Consider the following 23,599-nt stretch of genomic DNA (forward strand, 5'->3'; position numbering starts at 1 on the left):
AGTGATGTCCATTTCAATGAGGTGCTCAAACACGCAGTTGAACAAAGAAGTGTTATGGCCAGAACTCAGCTGAGCATGAATCAGCTTGTATTCTCCGTTGGTCCTTAGTGTCATAATGTCACCCTCAGGGCAGCTGGCAATACATGTAAAATAAGGTGTCCTTTGAGACATTCTCCTGCCTAAAGCAGTTTTAATCAATCATGGACGAAGGTGGTGTTTCCTGAGACACTACCATGCAAACAATCTTCCCAGAGTGCACAGCTCCACTGAAAGACCTGCAGAGATTCTACCAAAGTTGATTCCTGTGAATGAAACACTAAGGTGACTGTAAAGACACCTAAACCTTGTCTGTAAAATGATACAGACAGTATTATTTGCATTTCTGCAACTTGAAGAGGAAGGGAATGACAGAAGTAAATCTGAGCAGTGACTAGTCTCAGTCAGAAAATGATGAGTACCAAATACTTCAAAAGAACCATGCAAAGAAAGTGGTGACAGGCAAAAAACTTTGTACCTTGCTATTTGTTAAGATCATTGTGTCTCAAAGTACCAGTATTTATTATTTCCTTCAAGAATTTAACAAATACATATTTTACATAAACTTGGTAGTTTTGCAGCTTGCTAGATACAAACTATAAAACCTTTCAAACTTGCAAGCTCAGCCCTACCTTGAATTATGACAATGAGCTCCATAAACCAACTGTGTTTTTAGAGGGATAAAACGCATTTTCTAAGAAAAGACAAGGTGAATTTGCAGCAAATCCAGCAAGCTGTATCTTGTTTTCAGCCTCTCCTAATAGAAATGGAGATTTCAAATATACCTTGTTTATTCTAATTCTCATTTTGCATAACTGTATTTCCTTAACTTCCCTCCATAGCAAATATCTCTTTCCTAAATATCCTGAGACAATGTTTCAATTTCTAATTGTTCTCTGAATGATGTTTCTTTCTCCAGTTGAGGGGGGAGTGCCCAGTATTTTGAGTAAAACTACATGACTGCAATGAAATGCATCAGTATTTTTTATATTTAATTTTCTTTACCTCCTTCCAGATAAAGTTAAAAACCACTATATCTTCATCACTCCTCACTTATCAGCTGCTTTTGGCACCACTACAGCCAAGTATTTTTCCTTAGGTCTTACCCTCCTTAGAACATTGTAATTGTCCTCATCTAATGCATCTCCCTAACCATTTCTTTTTAGATTCTCATTCTTTTTCTTATCAAACATAAAGTTCTTAACTCTAGTTTCAAATCAGTAGAACAAGACTGCAATCACTTAACCTATAATCACACTCCAGCCTCTCTTTTTCTTCACATCTAATTTTTAACTGTAAGTTATATCCATTTTATCCATAGAATCCTGGTGATTTGATAATGCTGCATTATGACAATTGGAATCTCCTCTTTGAAAAATGCAACATTGCCCACAGGGCACCATTCAGATTACTTCTACAAAAATATTATTGTTAGCTTACTGCTTTGGCAATACTGTCCTATCTTATCCATTCAGTGACTGCTTTCCCCATAAAATAGAAGCTTTATTACTTTCAGGGTCCTTGATGTCCTATCTCCTTACACAGTCTTGTTCACTAAAATGTTGTCCCCAATTATTAACAGTAATCTCTACTTCCATGCTGCTCACCCCATAAATATTCAAGTTATTACCCCCCCCCCCTTGTTTTCCTTCAATTATCTTCTTTGTCTTCTGTGATGCCACCAGAAATGGTTAAACTGCAAGTGTGAGAAGACCACCATGCTGCACAATGCTATCTAAACTGCATCCTTACATTTTGATCAGTTTGCTATACTGACAACTTACATCCCAAAATTCTTCCTGTGTTTTGTTGTTACTATTGTTTTTACTATTGATGTTTCTCTCTTTTTATGTTTACATAGTGTCTCATATAGTAGAGTTTAATTCCATAAGTAGTGATTCCACACATTAGAGTACTGCCAATACCAAACAATAATACCAACCTTGACCGAGTCGAGGTACATAAGGACTTTGTCAAACTGTTTAGTAAGAAAGAAGTAGGAGGACATGCACTGTCTCCCTGGAATGGTATCTAAAATTCAAAAGAGAAATGCAGATTTGTAGAATTTAGAAGTCACATGGTAATGGAAATCACTGTCAAGACTGCTGGCAACTATGAAAGCAGCTAACTTTTAAAAATAGCGTAACTTGCATTTTCAAGGCAAAGGACTGTACTAGAGGTTAGAAAATCTATTAGATCATCTTGTCAGTGTTCTCTACAGCATTCAATAATTATTGCAAGGCTGTATTCCACAGCTAATTCTGCAGATACAAGTTTTTTACATGGCAGGCCTTTTCCATGACACAATTTATATAGCATAATTTTACTGTGACTTGCTCTTACTGTTAGGAAATGACACATGATACAGAGCCTGAGTTTGTTATTCTAACCTCATAGCCTTTTTTCTTTAAAATTATGCTTTTCAGTTATCCTGGACAAAGAAGCTCTACATATTTTAAGTTTAGTTGCAGTAGAAGAGTAAACTTGAGACACTGAAAATATTGGGGGTTTATATATTTATATATATATGTGTAAAATTACTGCATGCACAGAAAAATACTCAGTGAGGAAATACAGCATGAAAATTAATTTTCATGCACTTGGGGTTACGACATTGCTCATAAGTGGTAAAGCCATAAATAAGTTAGGCACATCAGCTCAAATGAGTGTCAGTAAATTCTGCCACCATCTATGTCATCAAAATTGCTGCCATCGTAACTATGCTGTCATCTCTGAAATTGCAAGCTGTGTTCCTGCAAAACTATTTCAAGGCTTTTTTAGAGATTCTGAAGTAAGCTTACTAGGACTGATTTTTGCTAGACCCAACCATCAGAGATTGGTCAGATATGATGAAGCAGCTGGGAAGGCATAAACACCAGTGATGACATATCCCTACTATTTCACTACGTCACATGGTCATTGAAAAGCATGATGCTCTGTGCACTTTGGCAAAGTGACAGGAAATAAGATCCTAAGGCTACCAACAGCTCTGAAGTAATCTGGTCCTCTAGGTTAGCTGTCATCAACCCATCCACACTACAAAATTAAAGTATTTTTTCTGTATATAGAAATTTCATGTATCTGAAGAGCAATATTCTGAGTCGATACCACAGCACAAAATATAGCATTCCACTGGAAAATTGTACATTCTCCTTTAAATAAGGAGGGTAGTAATTATTCATGGAAAGCACTATATAAGATCTTAAAATATATTTCCAAAGGAAAGCAGAAAATTCTAATTTTTAATCTTTTAGCAATGAGCTTGGATATCCTATTATTTCCAGATAGAGACAATATTTTATATATATATAAAATACAGATATTTCTATATAACATACAGAGACAAACCATCATTATCTATAAGCCACACCATTCAGTTCTCCAACTTCAGAAAATTATTTGGTTATTTATGAAGTGTTAACCTGGGAGAAGAAACTGGCCTGTATATTTATCTGTCCCTTTTTACATGTAGACATACTTCTCATGACATATATATGCAATGAATACTATCAGTGACAGGAAAACTAGAGTTTTGTAGCTCTAATTCATCCCATGTGACTCATGCAGAAAGAGGAAAAGTTCTCATTTTGAAAAATTACTTAGGGTGACCTAAAAATACCTCAAAGAAAAGACTGCACGAAGTCCAGAAGAAATGTTTAATTCCTCCCACCCAACACTAGATTTGCCTGCCTTGATCCTAAAGAGGACCACTGAAAATCCATTATGCTAAGTTTGGAAGACTTATGTTAAGCACCAGAAATGTTGAATTTAACAGAAATGCTAATGCTCATTTACTTTCACTAGTGTTTCTCTTGCCCCATTTCCTCCTTAACTTATCTCAGAAATCTGATCTGTTTAATTTTCCACCTAGTTGAGACCCTTGGAGAAGAGCATGAGAATTAATTTTACTAATCTAGTTATATCCTCCTTTGTAATACCAGTTCCATCTCATATCATTTGGATTAAGAATTTTTATTAAGCTTAAACAAACCCAGTAGACCAAGCTGGTGTTCTGGGTGTTATTTATTGCTACTAGAGAGTGAATACCGACTCCTTCACTTCCTGATTTTTTTGTTTGTTTTGGGTGTCCCTATTCCTCTTAAGGTACATAACTTCCAACATGAGATTAAATGTGTGCATGTATTGGAAAGGACTTTCACATTAACTCTGTTTGCTCTGTGTTCCTAGAACCTTGAAGTCAGAGATCTGATTAAAAATAGAAAAGGGCTTAACTGATTACTCCAAATGACTTTATAGATTCTTGACACTGTATTCTTCCTAAACTGTCTGTTGCTGCTTATTCTTAATGCAGTTAAGGGATTTCTACAGTTAAAAAGAGCAAGGCAGAAAGACCACCTTGTTTTGAAAAAATATTCCACATCTTCATTTGAATCCAGTAATTTTTGATAATCCACATTAAAATCAGCAGCCTTGTAGGCCCAGTTGCAAGCAAAAGCATAGCATAGAATTTCCTCACTCTAGTGAGCACAACCTACTTTTGTGTTATGAATCTGCAAAGCAGCTGAGTAACTTGATAAAGATCTTAAACAGGCAATCCAGTGGTACTAGCTCCTTGCAATAAATAACTGGCACAGTGGGAAGTGCTGAAGCACGACTTAGATCCTTGAATAGCATGGTTGGCTACTTAGCAAAAGCAGAAGTATGCAAACAGTGAGAACTCTATTCTTCCTTCTAAATCCAGCAAAACCAAGGCAGCAGATAAGAAATTACCACAAATATACAACATAGTGGCTAATATGCCAAGTTAAATAAGGAGAAAAAAAACCTGTCATATTGGCTCCAGAGCCCATCTGGTTCAGAAGCTTGCTGAATAAGAATATACAGTTATAGAAAGAATATATTCTGATTTCACGTGTAACACATGCTGTGGTATGTAATGCCACTTCCTTCGAAGCTTCTCCCTGCTTCCAACAATCTGCACTGAAGACTTGCAAATCACCACTGAAAAATTTGTCTTAAACAGTCAATGGACTTTTCTTCCACAGATTTCTTTCTACCTGCTGGTGCTTGCAAGATTGTGTATCAAATAAGTCTTGTTATGTGAAAAAGTAATTAATGCAGTTTGTTTTAATTGTCTTGTGTGATGATTTATTTCAATGCTCCTTATTTTTTGTAAGGTATGGTAACTAATTTTTCTCTATTCCTCTTCCCCTTCTGATTTATGACATTCTGTACTGTGAACATCACCAAATTCAGTCATCATTTTCCAGGCCACATATCCTCCTTTATTAAACCTCTTCTTGTTCAAGAAGCTATCCCCTTTCTCCAATCATCCTTGCTGTCTTTCTTGTACCCTTTCATGCTCTAACATTTTTTTTTAAATATAAGAACCAGAACTGCATACCAGAACCACATCTGTGTATAACGACTCAGTAATTACTGGTTTTTTCCCCTCTTTCCTCATCAGTTCCTAAGATTCTCTTCAACTTTTCTGGTAATTTTGGAAACAGTTTATTTCCCACCCCCCCATGTACTACTTTGCATTTATCAAAGCTAAATTTAATTTGCATATTATTATCCAGCCTCATATATTCTTCCACAGCTTTCATCATTGTGGAAGCTTTATTTTTTATTACTATGGGTAATTTTATACCATTGGCAAACCTAGCCATGTCATTATTTGTCTCTTATAGCTCATTAATTATGAATAAGAGCCCTTTCTTTAAAAAAAAAGGTTCTTTCAAGTGCTTAAATGAGGTGCATTTTATCCTTTTCACTGCTACTTCACCAAAAATTTTCTGATAGAAATGAGAAAGGTTATTATGTAGCTTCCCTTGTTGAAAGTAGTACTGTGGAAATTTTTGAGGTATTTGCTAACATACGGATTTTGAATTTGATTATACTCAGATCACTGTGACAAAATTGGATTTCCATTATAAAATTTCAAATCAGGTTCTATGTATTGGTCTACAGTCACCTATTTACTTCTGTGTTCTCTAAAAAAGATGAAAAATAAGCATTTAAAAATTAATTCTCTATATCGTGACATGTCATTGTATTTACTAGGTCTACATGGGCAGAATAAAAGTCTCCAACTATTATATAATCATCTCCTTATATAAAATCTCCAACCTCTTTAATATGCCAGTCACTGTTCTGATCCAGGCTGGCTGGTGAATAATTCAGCCTCAATATGATAAGTCTCCTATCTGAGCAAGTAATTTAAAACAATTTTATGTTACTCACAAATAAAAAGATATTTACTTTATTTTGAAATAAGCTTTCTGCAGTGTTTAGAACCATATTTTCTCCACTGGCTTAATCTATTTACGAATAACTGACTTTAAATTAAATGCAAACAATATCATATATGTTACCTTCCTTCTATCACATCTAAAAATATTTTAGGTTTATGGCTTTTTCTTTTAAAACCAGGGGTTACTCTTTACTCATCTTCGTGTAAAACATCTAATACTTTTATACAAGCACTTACATATTTGGTCTTCTTGTGTTTGCTTTATTATTATGTCCTATGTAAACTGAACTCTGTCTCTTCTATCTCCTACCTAGTTTGTTGACCTTCACTTGTCCTTCATTTGAGGATAGAAAAAACCCCCTCACTATTTTGCTTTTAAAGGAGGGGTTACCTTGAACTGTGTGCTCTTCTGTATGTCAGCTTTCTCCCACAAGTTTTTAAAAATATGCCAAAGCAGTTTTTACATGGAAGTAGCAAGAGTGCAAGATGCGTGCAGTACTAGTGTTTCTATTTCCCTTTGGTTGAAACCAATCCTTCCCATAAGCTCATTTTTTTCAATTAACTCACCTTCCTAATGCAGATTACATTTCTGGTTCCCCCTTTTTTATTTCCACTCAATCATACCTTAAGACTCAGCCTCTCTATCTTGTTTTGCATACAGGTTTAAAATACTTCACAGTAAAATTAAGACTTCCTAAAAATTTAATTTTTTGTTTTCAGTTATGTCTTCACTATACAACTTTTCAGGATATCTTTTCTCAGACTATCTGTGGAATATTTTTATCCATGTGTGCTATGGTCACTCACCACATGTCCATGACTGCTACAGGCATTAAGAGGCCCACCACCATTATATCAATCACCCTGTGACTTTGCTGTGACTTTACAAACCCAGTTAGCTATATGTCCACTAACTTAGTCCTCCGTTACTAGAGTTCATATGGCTTCTTGCTGTTAGCTGGGAGCCTAACTCGAAAGGGATCCAATGCAAGAGGAATGTTTGAGGGAAGGCTCATCAGTGGGATTGCTTCCTGTCTTCCAAAGTTAAGCTCCCTGCTGCACAAGGGCTGCAAGGGCAACAGAATGGCTCAACAGTATTTCTGAAAGTTTCCTCAGTGCTGCTGGTCTGTCTCTTGAGCTCCTTCTCTGTAATCACCATGGACACAGGAGACCGCATTCTGTCTCTGAGGACCATGAGCTCTCACCCCATAAACATGCGTAAGTCACCCACGTAAAGAAACCGTCTTACTGACAATGCCTACAGAGGCAACTGGGAAGCCCCAGTTCAGCTGAATTTCTGTGTTCCAACTACTGGCTTTTTTGATTTGGGATTTTTTAGTTCACTTTGGCAAAGACAAAGGAAAACAGGGGCCTGTTTTGCTCTAATATTGAATAAGTAAGAGTAAATACTGAAAATACTTTTTTTTGGTTAGGTTTTATAACATTTTATTTAATTTTTTTATTTGACCAAGGAGTTATTTCCAGAGCCTCCGTTTCTCACTGTAGCTGAATTCCTCTACACGTTTTTGTCACCCTCAGTTTCAGGGCATACTCCATGCTAGGACCCTAAGTACTTGATAGCTTTGATTAGCAGTACTAGATTTGTACCTGTGAGAGTCTCCACCTGTGAGGTTTCAACCATACACACCACCTAATTAAGCTGTTATCTTCTGTTTCTACAAAGGAGATTGTTAGTCAAAGTTAAGCTGCCACAGTGTCTCTCAGTGAAGACCAGCAGGTTGCAGTAGAGCCTCTTTTCCAGCCGAATTCACACAGTAAGGTTTGGAACTAGTCAAGGCTTCTAATTTAAACTTGCAGATTTGTTTTAGATCATAAATTAGACTTTCTGTTACTCATACTATAGCAACAAAATGCTTAGCAAAAGTTATGCCAACAGTCAGCAGCTTGCCAAGATACGATGGCATAGCATATATTTGGATATTGTAAGAAGGATTACATAATGGAAAAAGAACATGTCATACATACCACATTCACTGGTTGATTCACCCACCAACTTGAAGAACTGCTGAGCAATTGTCAGATGATCTTTCTGGAAGAGGGGAAAAAAAAATTCCAACAGGATTTCCAGGGTTGATGCTACAATACACAGTGAAAATACAATCTGAGAAACAGATGGGGAACAACTAACAGAAAACAAGGGCTGAAGCAAAACCAGGAAAGGTTAAGTGGGCCACTGTGTGTGCCTAGATACACAAGAACACTGTAGAAAGCAAACAGACTTTTTGAAAGTAGGACAGAGAAGCCAAATTGAACTTGATTTATTGTCAGGACTAGCAACAGAATCATAGAATGGTTAAAGTTGGAAGGGACCTTAAAGATCAACAGGCTCCAACCTCCCTGCCATGAGCAGGAACACCTCACATTAGCCCAGGCTGCACAAGGACTCATCCAACCTGGCCTTGAACACCTCCATTGAGGGAGCATCTGTAACCTCCCTGAGCAACTAGTCCAGCACCTCATGACCCTCATGGTGATGAATTTCCTCCTGATGTCTCATCTAAATCTCCCCTCTTTCCATTTAAAACCATTACCCTTGTTCTGTCACTGTCCTCTCTGGCAAAAAGCCCCACCCCAGCTTTCCTGTAGGTCCTTCAGGTACTGGAAGGTTGCTGTAAGGTCTCCCTGGAGCCTTCTCTTCTCCAGGCTGGACAACCCCAATTCTCTCAGCCTGTCTTCACAGCAGAGGTGCTCCAGCCCTCTGATTATCTTCATGGGCCTTGTCTGGACCCTCTTTCAACAGCTCCATGCCTTTCCTGTGCTGGGGGCTCCAGAGCTGTACACAGTACTCCAGGTGCAGTCTCACCAGTGCAGAGGGGCAGAATCACCTCCCTCACTCTGCTGGCCACACTTCTTTTGATGCAGCCCAGGATGCAGTCGGCCCTCTGGGCTGTGAGCTCACACTGGTGGCTCATGTCGAGCTTCCCATCTACTACCACCCCCAAGTACTTTTCCTTGGGACTGCCCTCTAGCTATTCTCCCCCCAGCCTATATTTATGCCTGGGGTTGCACTGATCCAGGTGCAGAACCTTGCACTTGGCCTTGTTGAACTTCATGAGGTTGGCATTGACCCCATGCCTTCAGTCTGTCAAGGTCTCTGATGGCATCCCTTCCCTCTTGGGTGTCAACCACACCACACAGCTTGGTATCATCAGCAAACTTGCTGAGGATACACTCAGTCCCACTGTCCATGTCTCCAACAAAGATGTTGAACAGCACTGGTCCCAATACTGACCCCTGAGGAACACCACTTGTCACTTGCCTCCACTTGGACACTGAACCATTGACCACAACTCTCTGGGTGTGGCCATCCAGCCAATTACTTATCCACCAAGTGGTCCATCTGTCAAATCCATGTCTTGTCAGTTTGGAGACCAGGATGTCATCTGGGACAGTGTCATATGCCTCATACAAATCCAAGTAGATGACGTCAGTTACTCTGCCATTATCCACCATCTCTGTAGCCATGTCCTAGAAGGCCACCAAACTGGTCAGGCATGATTTGCCCTTAGTGAAGCCATGTTGCTTGTCACCAATCACCGCCTTATTTTCCATGTGCTTTAGCAGATTTTCCGGGAGGATCTCTTCATGATCTTGCCAGGCACAAAGGTGAGACTGACTGGCCTGTAGTTCCCTGGGTCTTCCTTTTTCCCCTTTTTTACAAAGAGGGATTATATCACCTTTTGTCCAATCGGTGGGAATCTCACCAGATCACCATGTCTATCAAATATGATGGGCAGAGGCTTAGCAACTGCATCTGCCAGCTCCCTCAGGACCCATGTATGGACTCCACCACGTCCCACAGACTTGTGCACCTTCAGGTTCTTTAGATGGTCACAAACCTGTTCCTCTCCTACAGTGGGGGTACTTCATTCTACCAGTGCCTGCTTTCACCTGCTGTGGCCTTTGCAAGGAGGCTGGAGCTACTTGCCAGAGAAGACTGATGCAAAGAAGTAATTGATAACCTCAGCCTTCTCAATATCCTACGTAGCTAGGTCTCTTGTTTCCTTCAGGAGAGGGCCTACATTTTCCTTGGTTGTCCCAACAGAGATTTGCATTTCACTCATTCTGGACTGAGTATTGTACGGAAGAAGATTTAAGGGACTGTCTTTTTCACTCCATTCCAGTCCCTACATTATCTGCTCACATCCTACTGCTGGAGAAGCTGGAGAACTTCATAGGCTTCACTTACCGAGCCCAATTCTTGTCCAAGTGCTGCATTTACCACTCCTTTGAGGATGTACTCCTGAAAAAAAAGTAAAAGGGATCAGAGAAGACAAGGTGAAGATTTCCTTCCTAAATTCAATTCTATCCTAACTCAGTTTAAAAGGTGGATGGTTACTGTGGCAATACTTCAGCACAGTACTAAAAAGTTACCACCAAAAACTCCATTCTACTTGTTAGGTAGTCACTTCTGCTAAATATATAGGTCACAAAGGCATAAGTGTGTTTTCTGAAAGGTCTTATGCTCAAAGATAATGCCATGGGAAGAACACCATAACATACTACAATGCCCCCTTCACTATCATGTGACCAATAATCAAGTGCAATACTGTTATAGTAATGCACACATCCAACTTCAAGTATCCACACTGCTGAATCATAAACACTACCATCCTTGCTCCAAAATGGATAGCATTTCTCATCAGGCCAAAAACATCAAGAGGTTTGTGCTCTGTGGTCATGTTGCTCTACTGAAATTATGAATATGAATTCTAATTCTGAGATACAACTATAGTTTGATTCTTCCCTGAGAAATATTTTCTTAGCATGTATCAGACTCGTTTGTCTTATTTAAATCTCACAATTAAGAGCTATAGCTATAAACCTGTTGCAGTGGGTACTCCTGATAAACCTGGACAGCCCTGTCACAGATGTAAACACAGAAAAAGAGATGTACACAGACCAACAATGAAGTGAAACAAGCTGAGAGTACTACGGAGTAGGTAATGATTTTAGCACACCAACTCTCTTACAGATGTCATATTATTATCCTACAGACATCATGACAAAGATGAAATTTGAGAATAAATGAAGGAGAATATGCAAGTAGTTTTGCAAATCTCAGCAAGGAGTTCCTTCCAAGTGTCAGTGAAAAAATGGAAAAAAAACCCACAAAGAGAGTAATTTCAGGAATGCCATCAAGAGGGATATTTATATTAGGCACGTACGTGGGGAAAACAGAGGCTAAAGGACCAACTGCTGCAGAAAACATAAAGTAAGACTTGCTAGACTGAAAAAAGCAAGAAGTGAAAAGCAACAGCAGACAGCACTCCTCAGCACAAAATCACCAGATCTGTGTTCTTGAGGTTTTCCTTTTCCCTCCCTCCATCTAATACAGATTCATGAAAGGTTCCTTTCATGCTTAGCTATGTGACCTTTGGAAAACAAACTGCAAAGAGCAATAAATCAGAGACTAAAGATGTTGGAACAGCCACCAAAAAAAATTACAGTAGCAGCCAAAGGACACTGCAGTTTTCACTCACTGCAGCTGAAGTGAGATGGAACTAGAAAAGACCTATTATTTAAACTGTTTAATCTAATCTAGCTCATTTTTAGGACAAAACATATGAGGATCTGAGCTAGTAGATCTGAAGGACGGTAACCATCACCAAGGCAGAAGTGACATACAGCTGTAGCTGGAAGAGTAGTTTTATCTATGCACTGTCAGCTCACTAGATTAAAGTCTGCACACAACAGAGCTGTATTCTTACTGGTGGCAGAGCAATAAGCATGCTAAGTTCTCATATATGCTTACAGATAATACTTTATGCATGCACATTAAGCCTCCTGTTGATAAAAAGATAGAAAACATGAGAATTTTAAAAGTGGGAATGGGGCAAGCTGTCCTCAGGATACTAGCTTTCTATGTGGCAGTTTTCATACCAACTTATAACCTCCGTCTTTATGTACCATGACAGCAGTTTCCAATTACCTGTGGAGTTGCAGGTTCCAGGTCCTTAATCAGGTTATAAGCCACCTGTACATCACCTGAAATACCAGTTGTTAGAATGAATGACAATTCACAGCACACTGTATTAGAAGAAATCACTCATACCCTACGACACTCTCCAATAGTCACAAACTAAGAAATAAAACATTTAGACAGGAGGAGAAGAAAGGTAACTATAAAGAATTGTGAATTTATATCACAATGGTGATGGTTTTCTAGAACTCAAATACCAAACATGGAGTAAGTAATAGCTTCTTCATTACTACATTTTTCCTAGTAGAGATGACTTGGCCCCCTGGTTCATAATCCAGTGGCTGCCTTTCTCAAAAGCCCAAGGTCAAATCCATAATTTTCCTGTCTTTTCTCATATTTATTTAGCCCTCAAGGAGGACAGGAAACTTTATCTTTTCCTTATCAATATTTCAAAATCTGTTTGGTATTTCTTACCCAATCCTAATTCTAATGAGCAAAAAGCATCACTAGTATAAAAGTTTAAATTCAATAAACAACCTCCTGCCCACTGAAGAAAGAAGTAAACTGAAAAGATCCTAATCTTTACCTACATCAAAAAAAGATGCTGGCACTATTGTTTGCTTAGTAACCCAACCTAGTGAAAATGCCCTTTTTAATGGCAAAATTTTGTTAATACAGCATTATACCAGCTGCTCATAAGAATAAGCCTTATCAAACAAACAATTTTTTTTTCTAGTACATACCATCCACACACTGTGGGGACAGTTGAACAGTCATGTAGTAAGCCAGCACAAGGTACTAGATTAGGCAAAAGTTGTGTTGTTTTTTTTTAAAAAAAAAAAAAAGCTTTTTTTGTTACTTTTGCTTAGCTCGGCTCACCACCACCAAAACAAGAATGACAACAGCCCTTATTTTCATCAGTGTAGACCATCAACACAGAACTATGCTCTTCAGGCTCCAAAGAAGCCTCTAGCAAATCTCACTGGAGCAAATTACGACTGGATACCAGGCCCCAAACCCTGCTAAAAGTTACTACCTTAAAGAGTTGAAAAAAGTGGAATGCGTGTTTGTGCTTCACTCACTCCGGTTCACAGCATGCCCTAGCACAAGCCTCCTTTTATTGGAGAAGTTAAAAGTTTTGAAGAAACAGCTGTAGTCATTAGAAGAAATGATCTCTCACATTCTTAACTGATGCTGCTACACTAGCAAGACTAAAATGGAAACTTAGCCTAAGAAGGAAAGAGGTTTTAATCCTAATTTCCTTTGGCCTCCTTTGTCAGTATGCAAGTTATTTGTATACCGTAGTGAAAAACAGAACCTAACTAATGAAAATTGCTGCAAGGTTGACAGTAAGTGAGTAAACAAGGCTGATTTTTAACTGGTGCAGATGTACTTTGCTTCTTTGTAAGCAGAACTTAATTTGGAACATACATTATTATTAACAATATTATTAGGCAAAATAATTGGTATTAATACCAATATTACATATAGTGATACTGGCAACAGTAATACCAGACAGAAACGTGCCTGAGAACAGCAGGCATAGAGTACAGTGGCGGATGCTGTATGCTTTCACTTAAGCAAGGTATTTGACAGGGTGTCCTATACCTTTGTCATAGCCAAATTTGAGAGGTAGGACTAAGTAAGATGATAAGGGGATAGAAAACTTGTTGAAGTATCAAAGAGAAGGCCTATGAATATGATCAGAGGGCTGGAGCACCTCTGCTATGAAGACAGGCTGAGGGAGTTGGGGCTGTTCAGCCTGGAGAAGAGAAGGCCCTGGGGAGACCTTATAGCAGCCTTCCAGTACCTGAAGGGGCTACAGGAAAGCTGGGGCGGGGCTTTTCGCCAGAGAGGACAGTGATAGGACAAGGAGTAATAGCTTTCAACTGAAAGAGGGTAGATTTAGATTAGACATCAGGAGTAAATTCTTCACTATGAGGGTAGTAAGGTCCTGGAATAGGTTGTCCAGGGAGGTTGTGGATGTCCCCTCCCTGGAGGTGTTTAAGGCCAGGTTGGACAAGGCTTTGCACAACCTGGTCTAGTGTGAAGTGCCTCTGCTCATAGAAGGGAGGTTGGAGTCTGATGATTTTTAAGGTCCCTTCCAACCTTAACCATTCTATGATTCTATGGTGACCAGCTGTACAAAATGCAGCTGGTGGCTCTATGCTACTCAAATCCCTCAGGACTGATACTATTGAACATCTTACAATAGTAACACAGGTGATAGGATAGAAAGTACTCTCAGCAAGTTTGCAGATGGTAACAGACTGGGAAAAAAGCTCCCAGCAACTGAGAAGAAGCTCAACAGGCTGAAAAAAATGGGCTGAGAAAAATCTCATGAAGTTCAGTGAAGGCAAAATGCAAGTCCTGCATCTTGCTTGGTTTGAAACAATCCTAAGCAACAAGACAGGAGCTGGGGGCTGACTGACTAAAAGGCAACTTGGGGACCCTAAAAGACAGTGCACCCTTGCAGCAAAGGAGGCCAAGTACACTCTGGATCCACTTAGCAAGAATGTAGCCATCAGGGCAAGGAAAGGGATTCTTCTCTCTTTGGCACTGGCGAGATTGTACCTGGAGTACCGTGTCTGATTTTGGGATCCCTCAATCAAGACAGATGTTGAACTACTGGAGTAAGCCCAGCCAAGGGCTCCAGGTAGGGAGGTGAGAAGAGACTGGGAACTGCATTTGCTTAGCTTTCAGGGGAGAAGGCTCAAGGGAGGTCTTAACGCTGTCTGTAACTAACTAACGGGAGGATACAGAGAAAATGGAGACAGATTCCATAGGGTGAGATGAAATGCAGCAGACGCAAGGTGGAACAGAGGAAGTTCTGACTAGATGCTTGTCTGGCTAAGGCTCTAAGCAAACTGATCTAATTGGACCTGCCTTGGATAAAATGTTGTGGACCTCCACAGGTCCTTTCTCACCAATAGCGCGATTCTGTTACTTACCTAGAACTCTATAAATTTATACCACATAAGGCAGGTGATAATGTACTTTTAATAATACAGAATTGTGACCATTTGAACTTACTCAAGAACATATACCTAATTTACAACCATGATGAAATTTAAATAATCTCATAAGAAATTTAAATACATTCTTGTCCTTCTCTAGTATCAAGTAAAACAAAATGGGGAAAGAATGGACTTATTTTGAGAAGACTGATGCTTGCAGATAAGCAAAGTCAGATTAATTACATTTTTTTGCACAATATCAGCCACAATAAAAATTTATATAACCACTAACAGTCATCAGTAGTGGGACATTCTAAAATTTGTCATAGTCTGAGCTGAACTGAAATCATGAGGCAGTGTCTCGATTGCATAGACAAAATAAGCAGTCCTGGATACAACTGAGCACCAAAGAGAACATACACCAACTACAAAGATTAAATCTCACCAACCACGTTGATTACAAATCACAAAGATGTCACTCAGAATTAGTACATGAAACAAACTCCTAGGCAATTGCACTGTAAGAAACTCACAGAGCTTCTACAATGTACTATGCTTACTTATGCTCAGATTTTCTGATGAACTTACTGAGATGCATCCTCACATATTCAAGCAAAGGAGAGGTCCTCTCACTACAAGCATATAAACATCATCAAAGCCATTTCCTGCAACCCAAGGAACCTCCAATACGCTACACTAAAGCAGATGTATTTGACTACACACAGTTAAAACCCTTCTCTGCAAGCCATGGGAACTCTTACATTACTGTTTGCCAAAGGAACAGAAAATGAAGTAAATTACATTTTACTGAAAAGAAATAGTCAGTTAAGATCAGATGAATGCACGTCACCCCTGAAGCCATGGAAGAGCCAGAGGAAGGTGTATTTACCTTGTCGGAGATAGTAAATCACAAGATTCAGTCTCGCCTCAGGAATAACATCAACCAGAGGAGGCAAAACCTGCAAAGCCCCTTCTCCTCCTCGGAACACCACCTGCCGAGAAAAGCAGCATATTGGTAACTGTTTATTAAGATCTTGTCTATGATCTCTTAATTCAAGGAAATTAATCCTTAGATTCCTATATTAACAGTAGGTCAATGGTACTAGTATTAGCATAATCCCTGCTTTAATAGAACTACAGAATTACATGTGACAATCTTTATTCTGAAGAATATAAAATATTTAATCCATCAGTAAAGACTATCTTATTTCAGCTTTTAGCAGCTCAAAAGTGATACACTATATATCAAAGATTCTAAATAGTAATATTATCTGAGACAAGAGTGAGGGGAACACATCCAGAATCACAATTTGCTTATGACGTATTAATATGAAATAATTAAGCTAAGAACTCTTACATTTGTTTAGAATGCCTCAAGATCCTAAAATGATAAGCAGTTGACTCTTCGCACTTCAGTTTCACATGACAGTTCCTCCAACAAAATTTTAACACACTTATTGAATAAACCACTGGCAAAAAGGCCAACAGTCAAAATAAACCATGTTAACTTACAAAAGTCCAGTCTGAAAGCAGTTTTAATTCTTGGGGGAAAGAAAGCATTAGCTTGTTATGACTGCTCTTCAAAAAGGACAAAGCAAGCAACTGACCATCTTTAAGTAAGAGCAATTTACTGTTACTGGTTGCTCAGCAAAGTATTAATAACATTTGGGGAAAATTAACAGGTGATTAGTGACTCTTTTACTGCAGAACACATTATTTTGGCTTCTGTCAGCATCTTTTTCCCTATGAAAGTCTTGTTAAGTACTTTTTGGATTAAGTTTAAGATTTTCCTGAGTTATCTTAATTCCTCTCACACTGTTGTATTAAAGAAGTGTTCAGGGTCATGTTTTCCAACTAGTTTCTACAGTTTGCTTATTGACTAGTGTCCTGGTTTGAGCCAGGACAAAGCCAATTTTCTTTAAACTGATTTTTTTTTTCCTTCAGTGAAGTCTCTTTTAAGCAGCACACTTGCCGAAACTAACAGCAAGTTTTCCAGCCAGTGGACTGATAATGCCCAGCTGTTCACAGTTACTGCTGGGAAGGACACTTTGCTCCGCTTGTGGAATCTGCTAAGGAAGAAGAAGACTCGTATCTACAACCCTCCTATAGGGAGGAGCAAAGTAGACAGATGGCAACATTGGCCAAACAAATTATTCCATCCCATATATATGTAACTCTTTGTATAAATTCAAGGATCACAGAAGTGACTTTCCCTTCTTCTTCCTTCTCTTCTCTCCATGGCTGGTGTCCAGGGAGGACTCTGTCTATCCGTTTCCTTTTATCCCTAGGCCCTTGCACTCCTGACCTCTGTATCTCTGCTCTCAGCTCCTGTTTGCTCTGCCACTATCTCCAAAGGTGGTCTGGGACCTTCCCTGGACTCTCCGCAACTCAGGGTAAGTGCTGTGGGAGTTGCTGGGAGCAGGGAGAGGCAACAGGGGTTTTGTATATACAAATGTGTGTAGGAATATATTTGTACATATTTTCTTTTATTTTATTCTAGTATTTTATTGAAGTTGTCTAGTTTAGTTTTCAATCCAGAAGCCTCTCTCCTTAATCTCTCTCTCCTTTCCCTATCAGGGTGAGAGGGGATACAGAGCACTGTTGTCATTTGTTTAACTGCCAGTCCCGAGTTAAACCATGACAACTAGGTTCCACAAAATACCTTGCAAAGGTATTCTTCCAGGACATCAATTACTTTCAAATGCCTTCAAGTGTAAAAGCAACAGTGTTATTATTTTCTTGACACAGTCTCAAACTGACAGGAAAAAAACCCAGAAAGAAAAAAATACTCTTGGTGACACATTGATTATACAGGTAGGATTTCTGAAATGAGACTTATATTGGCAGCAGAGATTCAATTTAGTCTGCAATTCCCAAAATATTCATTTTTATGAATCATCAAGAAAAGCTCTACAAATGAGTGCAGTTCACATTAAATCAAATAAATACATTACTTACCAGATTGTGCTTGATGAGCTCCTTGCCAAACTCAAAAGATGATGAGACACTGTCTGTCAAGTTCTTGAGCTCTGCCTGGAATTACATATGTTCCAAAATTTTAACAGGAAAACAAAAAAGCACAAAAGCATAAACAGAGCTTCATATGAGCCCCAAAGCTGACAGAAAGACATCTCCAGCAGTGTTGGGTCACTGGAAGATTTTTTGCCTTCCCACTTCTATGTGATGATTTTTAGCAGTTGGATAATGCATTTAGACTCAAGGACAAAAATGGACTGGGAAAACATTAAGACCACTGTGCACACATATGGACAGATGGCTTAATACCAAGGAAACTGAAATAGGTGACATTCTTAAGAGAAGGACATGATGACAAGATAAAGGCCATTATCAACATTATTGATTAAGACAGATAATAAGGAAAGGAAATCTGTCTGGAATGTTGAACTAAAACAAAGGTGAACCAAAGGACTATCCAATAGATACCTCAGCAGCTTTCCCATTGTAAAGCCGGAAATAGTTACAAGCCTTAAGGTTAAGAGCAATAGTGCTGTCAGGAACTTGCTGAAGATAAATAGCCAGCACTTCCTGTGATACATCATAGTAATCCAGTTTGTAATAGCAGAGAGCCACGTATACATTCAGAGCCAGGTATTCCCTGCAGGAAAGAGGATTAAAGAGAACATTTAAATTCCACCTGATAGTTATACTAGAGAACATTAAAGCCAGTGATAAAGCTCTCAAATGTCTATACACCTTTTATAAGCACATAAAAACTGGAATTTTTGAGAAATACTTATTAGGTATCTTTAGAACTCTAGTTTGTTAGGTAAGATTGCATAGATCCAGATTCACAGTAGTTTATTTTTCAATGTCAGTGACTGCAGCTTTAAAGGATTACCAACAAAATTATTGGTTTGCAAATCTGGGAAACAGTGGCAACTTCACACTAAGGAAATGCACAGACCACAAACTCATGTCCTGTGCATTTGTATTTGGACTGGCAGAACAGCATTTTCTATGCAATATGTGCAAAGACATTTAATATGTATGTAAAACTTAGAACATATTTTAATGGATCTTATTATTTTATATCAAGTAAAGCTACTTTAAAAAATCCTTGCAATTACAAGATATCAAACGGGAAGAACTAGACACAGAAACAAGACAAGCATTTGTGGTAACTGGAAGTTAAAGAGTAATTGTTATGAAGGCTACTCACTAGTTTTGAGTGACTGTTTCTACAGAATTTGGAAGTAAAAATCTCTTCCCCACGCATTACATGACATGCTTATGTAAGTTATCTCCCTTATAAGGAAAGGCTGAGAGAGCTGGGACTCTAGCCTGGAGAAGGGAAGGCTGAGGGGAGACCTTATTAATGGCTACAAGTATCTAAAGGGTGGGTGCAAGGAAGATGGAGCCAGACTCTTCTCAGTAGTTCCCAGTGACAGGACGAGGGGCAATGGGCACAAGCTGAGACACGGGTAGTTCCATTTAAATATGAGAAAAAACTTATTTACTATGAGGGTGACAGAGCATTGGAACAGGCTGCCCAGGGAGCTTGTGGAGTCCCCTTCTCTGGAGATACTCAGAACCCATCAGGATGCAGTCCTGAGTAATGTGCTCTAGGGAATCCTGCTTTAGTGGGGAAGTTGGACTAGATGATCTCTAGAGGTCCTTTCCAACTCTGACAATGCCATGATTCTGTGATTATTATGGACTTCTATGCAGCATTCAAGAGGAAATACTGTCAAAAGACAGCTATCCTGGGATAGCAGTTTCTGTTTTATTAAACACTTCCAGCCACTTAAGAATTCAACTTGTTCCTTGAATTCTGAACTAAGAACTTGCAGAATATGATAGAAAAAAAACCATCAAGTGTCATAACAGGATAAATAGAAATGGAAAGAATTTCAGACTTAATGGAATGTAAGGAACTCTCTACCTGAAAACTGAGAACTAAACACTTCTTAGATAAGAGGTGAAGGGTAAGTCAGTAATCACAAGTAAGGCTTAAGATAATTGCCATGAGAGGGGAAAAAAAAGACAAAGCAGGTACATAACCATATATAATTTCAGGAGAAATAAGTAATAAAAAAAAATTTTAAAGTTCTCAGAATTAATTACATTAAAATTTCACTAAAAGAATGGAACAGAGAACAGACCTGTTTTTAAACATGCATTTGTCAATAATGATTTGCAACAAACAAAAATTTAGGGGGCTGCAAGTTGCACATATGGCGGTGGAAAAGGGACATAGCAACTAGGGAAAATTCCTACTTTCAGAACCCAGGTAGCTAAATGGAATTCAAACACCAACAGTGTCAGAGGTGCTGCAGTAAGGCTTAGAGTAGGTATGCCCACCGATTTGCAAGAAGAATGCGCTTGTAGATATCAATAGCTTCTTGGTAGTGGGTCCGCATGTAGTGGATAGATGCCAAGCTAAGCTGATCTTCTGTAATGTCTTGTAGATTCTGGTGAGAGCTCATCAGTTTCTTCTCATCATTGAACTAAAAAAGAGTGACACATTCTCAGAACAGTTTCATAAGAAAAAAAGAAAATACTAAGTTAATTAGCTTGATTTGTTTTGTCCTTTCTGGGAAACATAATTAATATTAAACATCTGGAAAAACATTATGATTTTAAAAGTTAATTTGACCAGTGGAGAAAGCTAAATATTAAAGAGGCAGACCAGCTGAAACTAGATAAACCTGAGGCTAAAACTAAGTACATATTTTCCTTTAAGATGTGATTTAGGCATAATTACATGTCAAGTGTGTTGATGGATTAGAAGAGAACTGAATTAATTACTTCACAAACAGAACTTTGCAACACAAGATATGATGGTTCTTGCTTGAGCCAGCAGAAATGTTGCTGTTTGTAGATCCAAATTTTATTTCTCATGGGTAGCAGAAAAATGCAAGGCTTGCCAGCACAACAGCATGGATTTTCACAGGCCCTCTTTACAGCACTAAAATTCCAGTTTCTTAACTAAATGGTTTGCTTTTAAAAGCATAACACACACACACAAGGATAAAAATAAGGAACAGCGTTAAACACACCTATTATATTTGTATTACTGTACTAAAGTTGAGGCTATTCACCTAATCAGTCTGCTCAAATCACTTATTCCAGTGCTTTCGTTTGCTGGTTCTGCTGATTCAACAATAATTGTGAATTTTTCTTATATACAAATTCTATCTCAGAATTTTTTTATTTATCTGCTTGATTTTTGTTAAATCCTTTTCCTCCCTCTTTGAGCTAGTCACAACATGATACAATAGGCAAGAGAAGCTGCTTAACAGAACAGCAGTGGGCTTCATAGTTTTGTAAACCCCAAAATTTCCAAAGACTAACTACATGAACTAGGAATTATTCAACTCCTCTTCATCAAATTTAAGGAGACACAGCTATGTGTGATAAGTGAAATAAGCATTACATTTTTATTGAAGTCAAAATAAATTTCATGCTATAAACAATATTACTTCTTGGATACTGAATGACTTAGGAGGATCAGAACTAGCATATAGACCATTTTGCTCAAATTGCTAAGACAGCTGCAAGTTAGAAAAACTTGGTACACTTCAAAGAAAATGAAAAATAGTAGCTTATAAGCTTTTTATTCAAGTCCCAGGTTCCTCGTGATCAAAAATACCACCAGGTTTTTGTTGTACAACTTACGTGAAGTGAGTTGGTAAGACTTTCTTTAGATTCATGCTGAGGGCATCTATTCCGAGGCCATATTTTCACACTTACTTTCTCCTCCACATTTGAATACAGTAGAGTGGTTCTGGAAAACGTTTGTTCTTACACCATCACAGACATTTTAATTATTGTGCCATGTTGCCAGCCTGAATTACGCATTACCCAATTGAAAAGAAAACAAATACAGCACAAGTGAAGAAAAGACATCATACCTTATGTGCCAGGTGAAAGAGCAAACGATTCTGGAGACGACTCCTGGGTGCTGTTAGGAAAATTCAGTAAGTATCGCTGCAAAGAACTCCTCATGCTGCCCCTTTTTACTTTTAACTCCCCCTCTCAATAGACATACATGTACCCATATTATTTCATTAACTAGCCCAAGTACAGTTCTTTGCAGGTCATGCCCTAGGGCAAGTTCTACCAGTTTTAGAGTAGTTGAAAGTTCCTGCTTCCTGTCTTCATTCCCTGCCCATTTCTTCTACCATCCCTGTTGAAAATAACTTTTGATTGGCCTCTGCTTTCCAATGAGACTTTAAACTTTTATGAATTGCACTATCATTTGCATGCACAGCCTTCTGGATAGTTCTCTATTTTTGCACAGAGACACACAGCACAGCATCTTTTACAAAATAAAAAGCACCAATAAACCCATAATCAAGGCTGGTTCTACAATATGTCATATTTGAAGTAAGCTATGATTCATAATTCCAGGAATCTTGTCAACTTACAGTGTATTGCAAAACTCATTGCTGCTACCATTCTGTTATGTGTGCACATTGTATTATACTTAGATCCAGTATTTTTTCTGTCCTTAGGAACAAATGATGTACAAAAGAATCCTGCAGCCAGAGCAGATAAGATTCAAACTAAGATACAGCAAGAGATTTAAGGGAGACATCTCCTTTTTAGGGCCACCGAAGTTCATGCAATGTCTTGATCTAGCAGGATTAGGAATTCCATTTAACTCACTCCATATGACACATTGTTAACTGTAGAGCTTTAAGTCACTAGAGAGAGCCTTGTGCTTCTCTGAGAGTGACAAAGGTCCTTGTCCAACAGAGCTATTAATTTCTTTTGCAAGCAGTCTTCCAAAAAGCCTTCCCTTGTTTCCTGTATTTTCTTTAGCTTACTCAGTTAATGAGCACTCTCATTCTTGCTCAGACCAACCAGCTGGCAACCTATGTTCCACAGAAAGGATGTACACAGAATCTTTACAAAAAGCAGAATTACTTACTGTGTATATGAGGCCACAGAAGTGCAGAGTTAGCAAAGCAATGGCTTGTAACACAAGGCTATTATTCTTCTGACATCCTAAATGATGAAAGAGGGCTCAAACCACCAAAACCTCTTCCTCCCCCTTTCAAGATGGAATTTTCTAGTAATAAGTATGCTTTTTTTTTTTTTTTTAAACATTTTAGGGACATGTTTCCAGTCTTCTTATTCTTTCCCCACATAGTAAGAAAACTTCGTAATACAGTGAATAATGCCAAAACCCAGGCCATTCTGATCAGGTTAGCAGTGTGAGGCTGTCCATCTACTTCAGTTAGGCAGAGTGATTATTTCTGCCCTTTTCTCCTTCCTAAGCTGTGTTATTTAACCATTTCCTAGAAAAAGAGGACAGTAAATTGTATCTTTAAAGAACTGCCAGGACAGAGATGTCCCAAAAGGCAAAGACAGTATGAGAGAGTTCTCACAAAACCACAACGCTTTGAGTGGTACTGCTAACAGAGAACCAAGTTGTTAAAAAGCTAAATGGTCTTCAATCTAGGATATATATGGGAA

General features: G+C 38.5%; 1 protein-coding gene across 4 annotated transcripts in view; it reads right to left on the reverse strand.

Annotated features, from left to right (window-relative positions):
• Positions 1-23,599, reverse strand: part of IFT56 (intraflagellar transport 56) — a 55,173-nt gene that overhangs the window by 18,127 nt on the left and 13,447 nt on the right. For 2 of the 4 annotated variants that reach the window (XM_051637469.1, XM_051637479.1), the window contains exons 5-13: positions 22,030-22,079; positions 20,477-20,622; positions 18,599-18,770; positions 18,113-18,187; positions 16,044-16,146; positions 12,207-12,262; positions 10,464-10,517; positions 8,240-8,303; positions 1,979-2,067 (exon numbers count right to left, since the gene is read on the reverse strand). In XM_051637469.1, the coding sequence (XP_051493429.1) occupies positions 1,979-2,067; positions 8,240-8,303; positions 10,464-10,517; positions 12,207-12,262; positions 16,044-16,146; positions 18,113-18,187; positions 18,599-18,770; positions 20,477-20,622; positions 22,030-22,079 (809 nt within the window). Of the gene's footprint in view, positions 1-1,978; positions 2,068-8,239; positions 8,304-10,463; positions 10,518-12,206; positions 12,263-16,043; positions 16,147-18,112; positions 18,188-18,598; positions 18,771-20,476; positions 20,623-22,029; positions 22,080-22,545; positions 22,957-23,599 lie in introns of those variants that run through there. The other 2 variants (XM_051637488.1, XR_007891377.1) reach the window with 2 other exon arrangements.

This window comes from Apus apus, chromosome 1 (assembly GCF_020740795.1).
Source record: "Apus apus isolate bApuApu2 chromosome 1, bApuApu2.pri.cur, whole genome shotgun sequence".
Lineage (NCBI taxonomy): Eukaryota > Metazoa > Chordata > Aves > Apodiformes > Apodidae > Apus > Apus apus.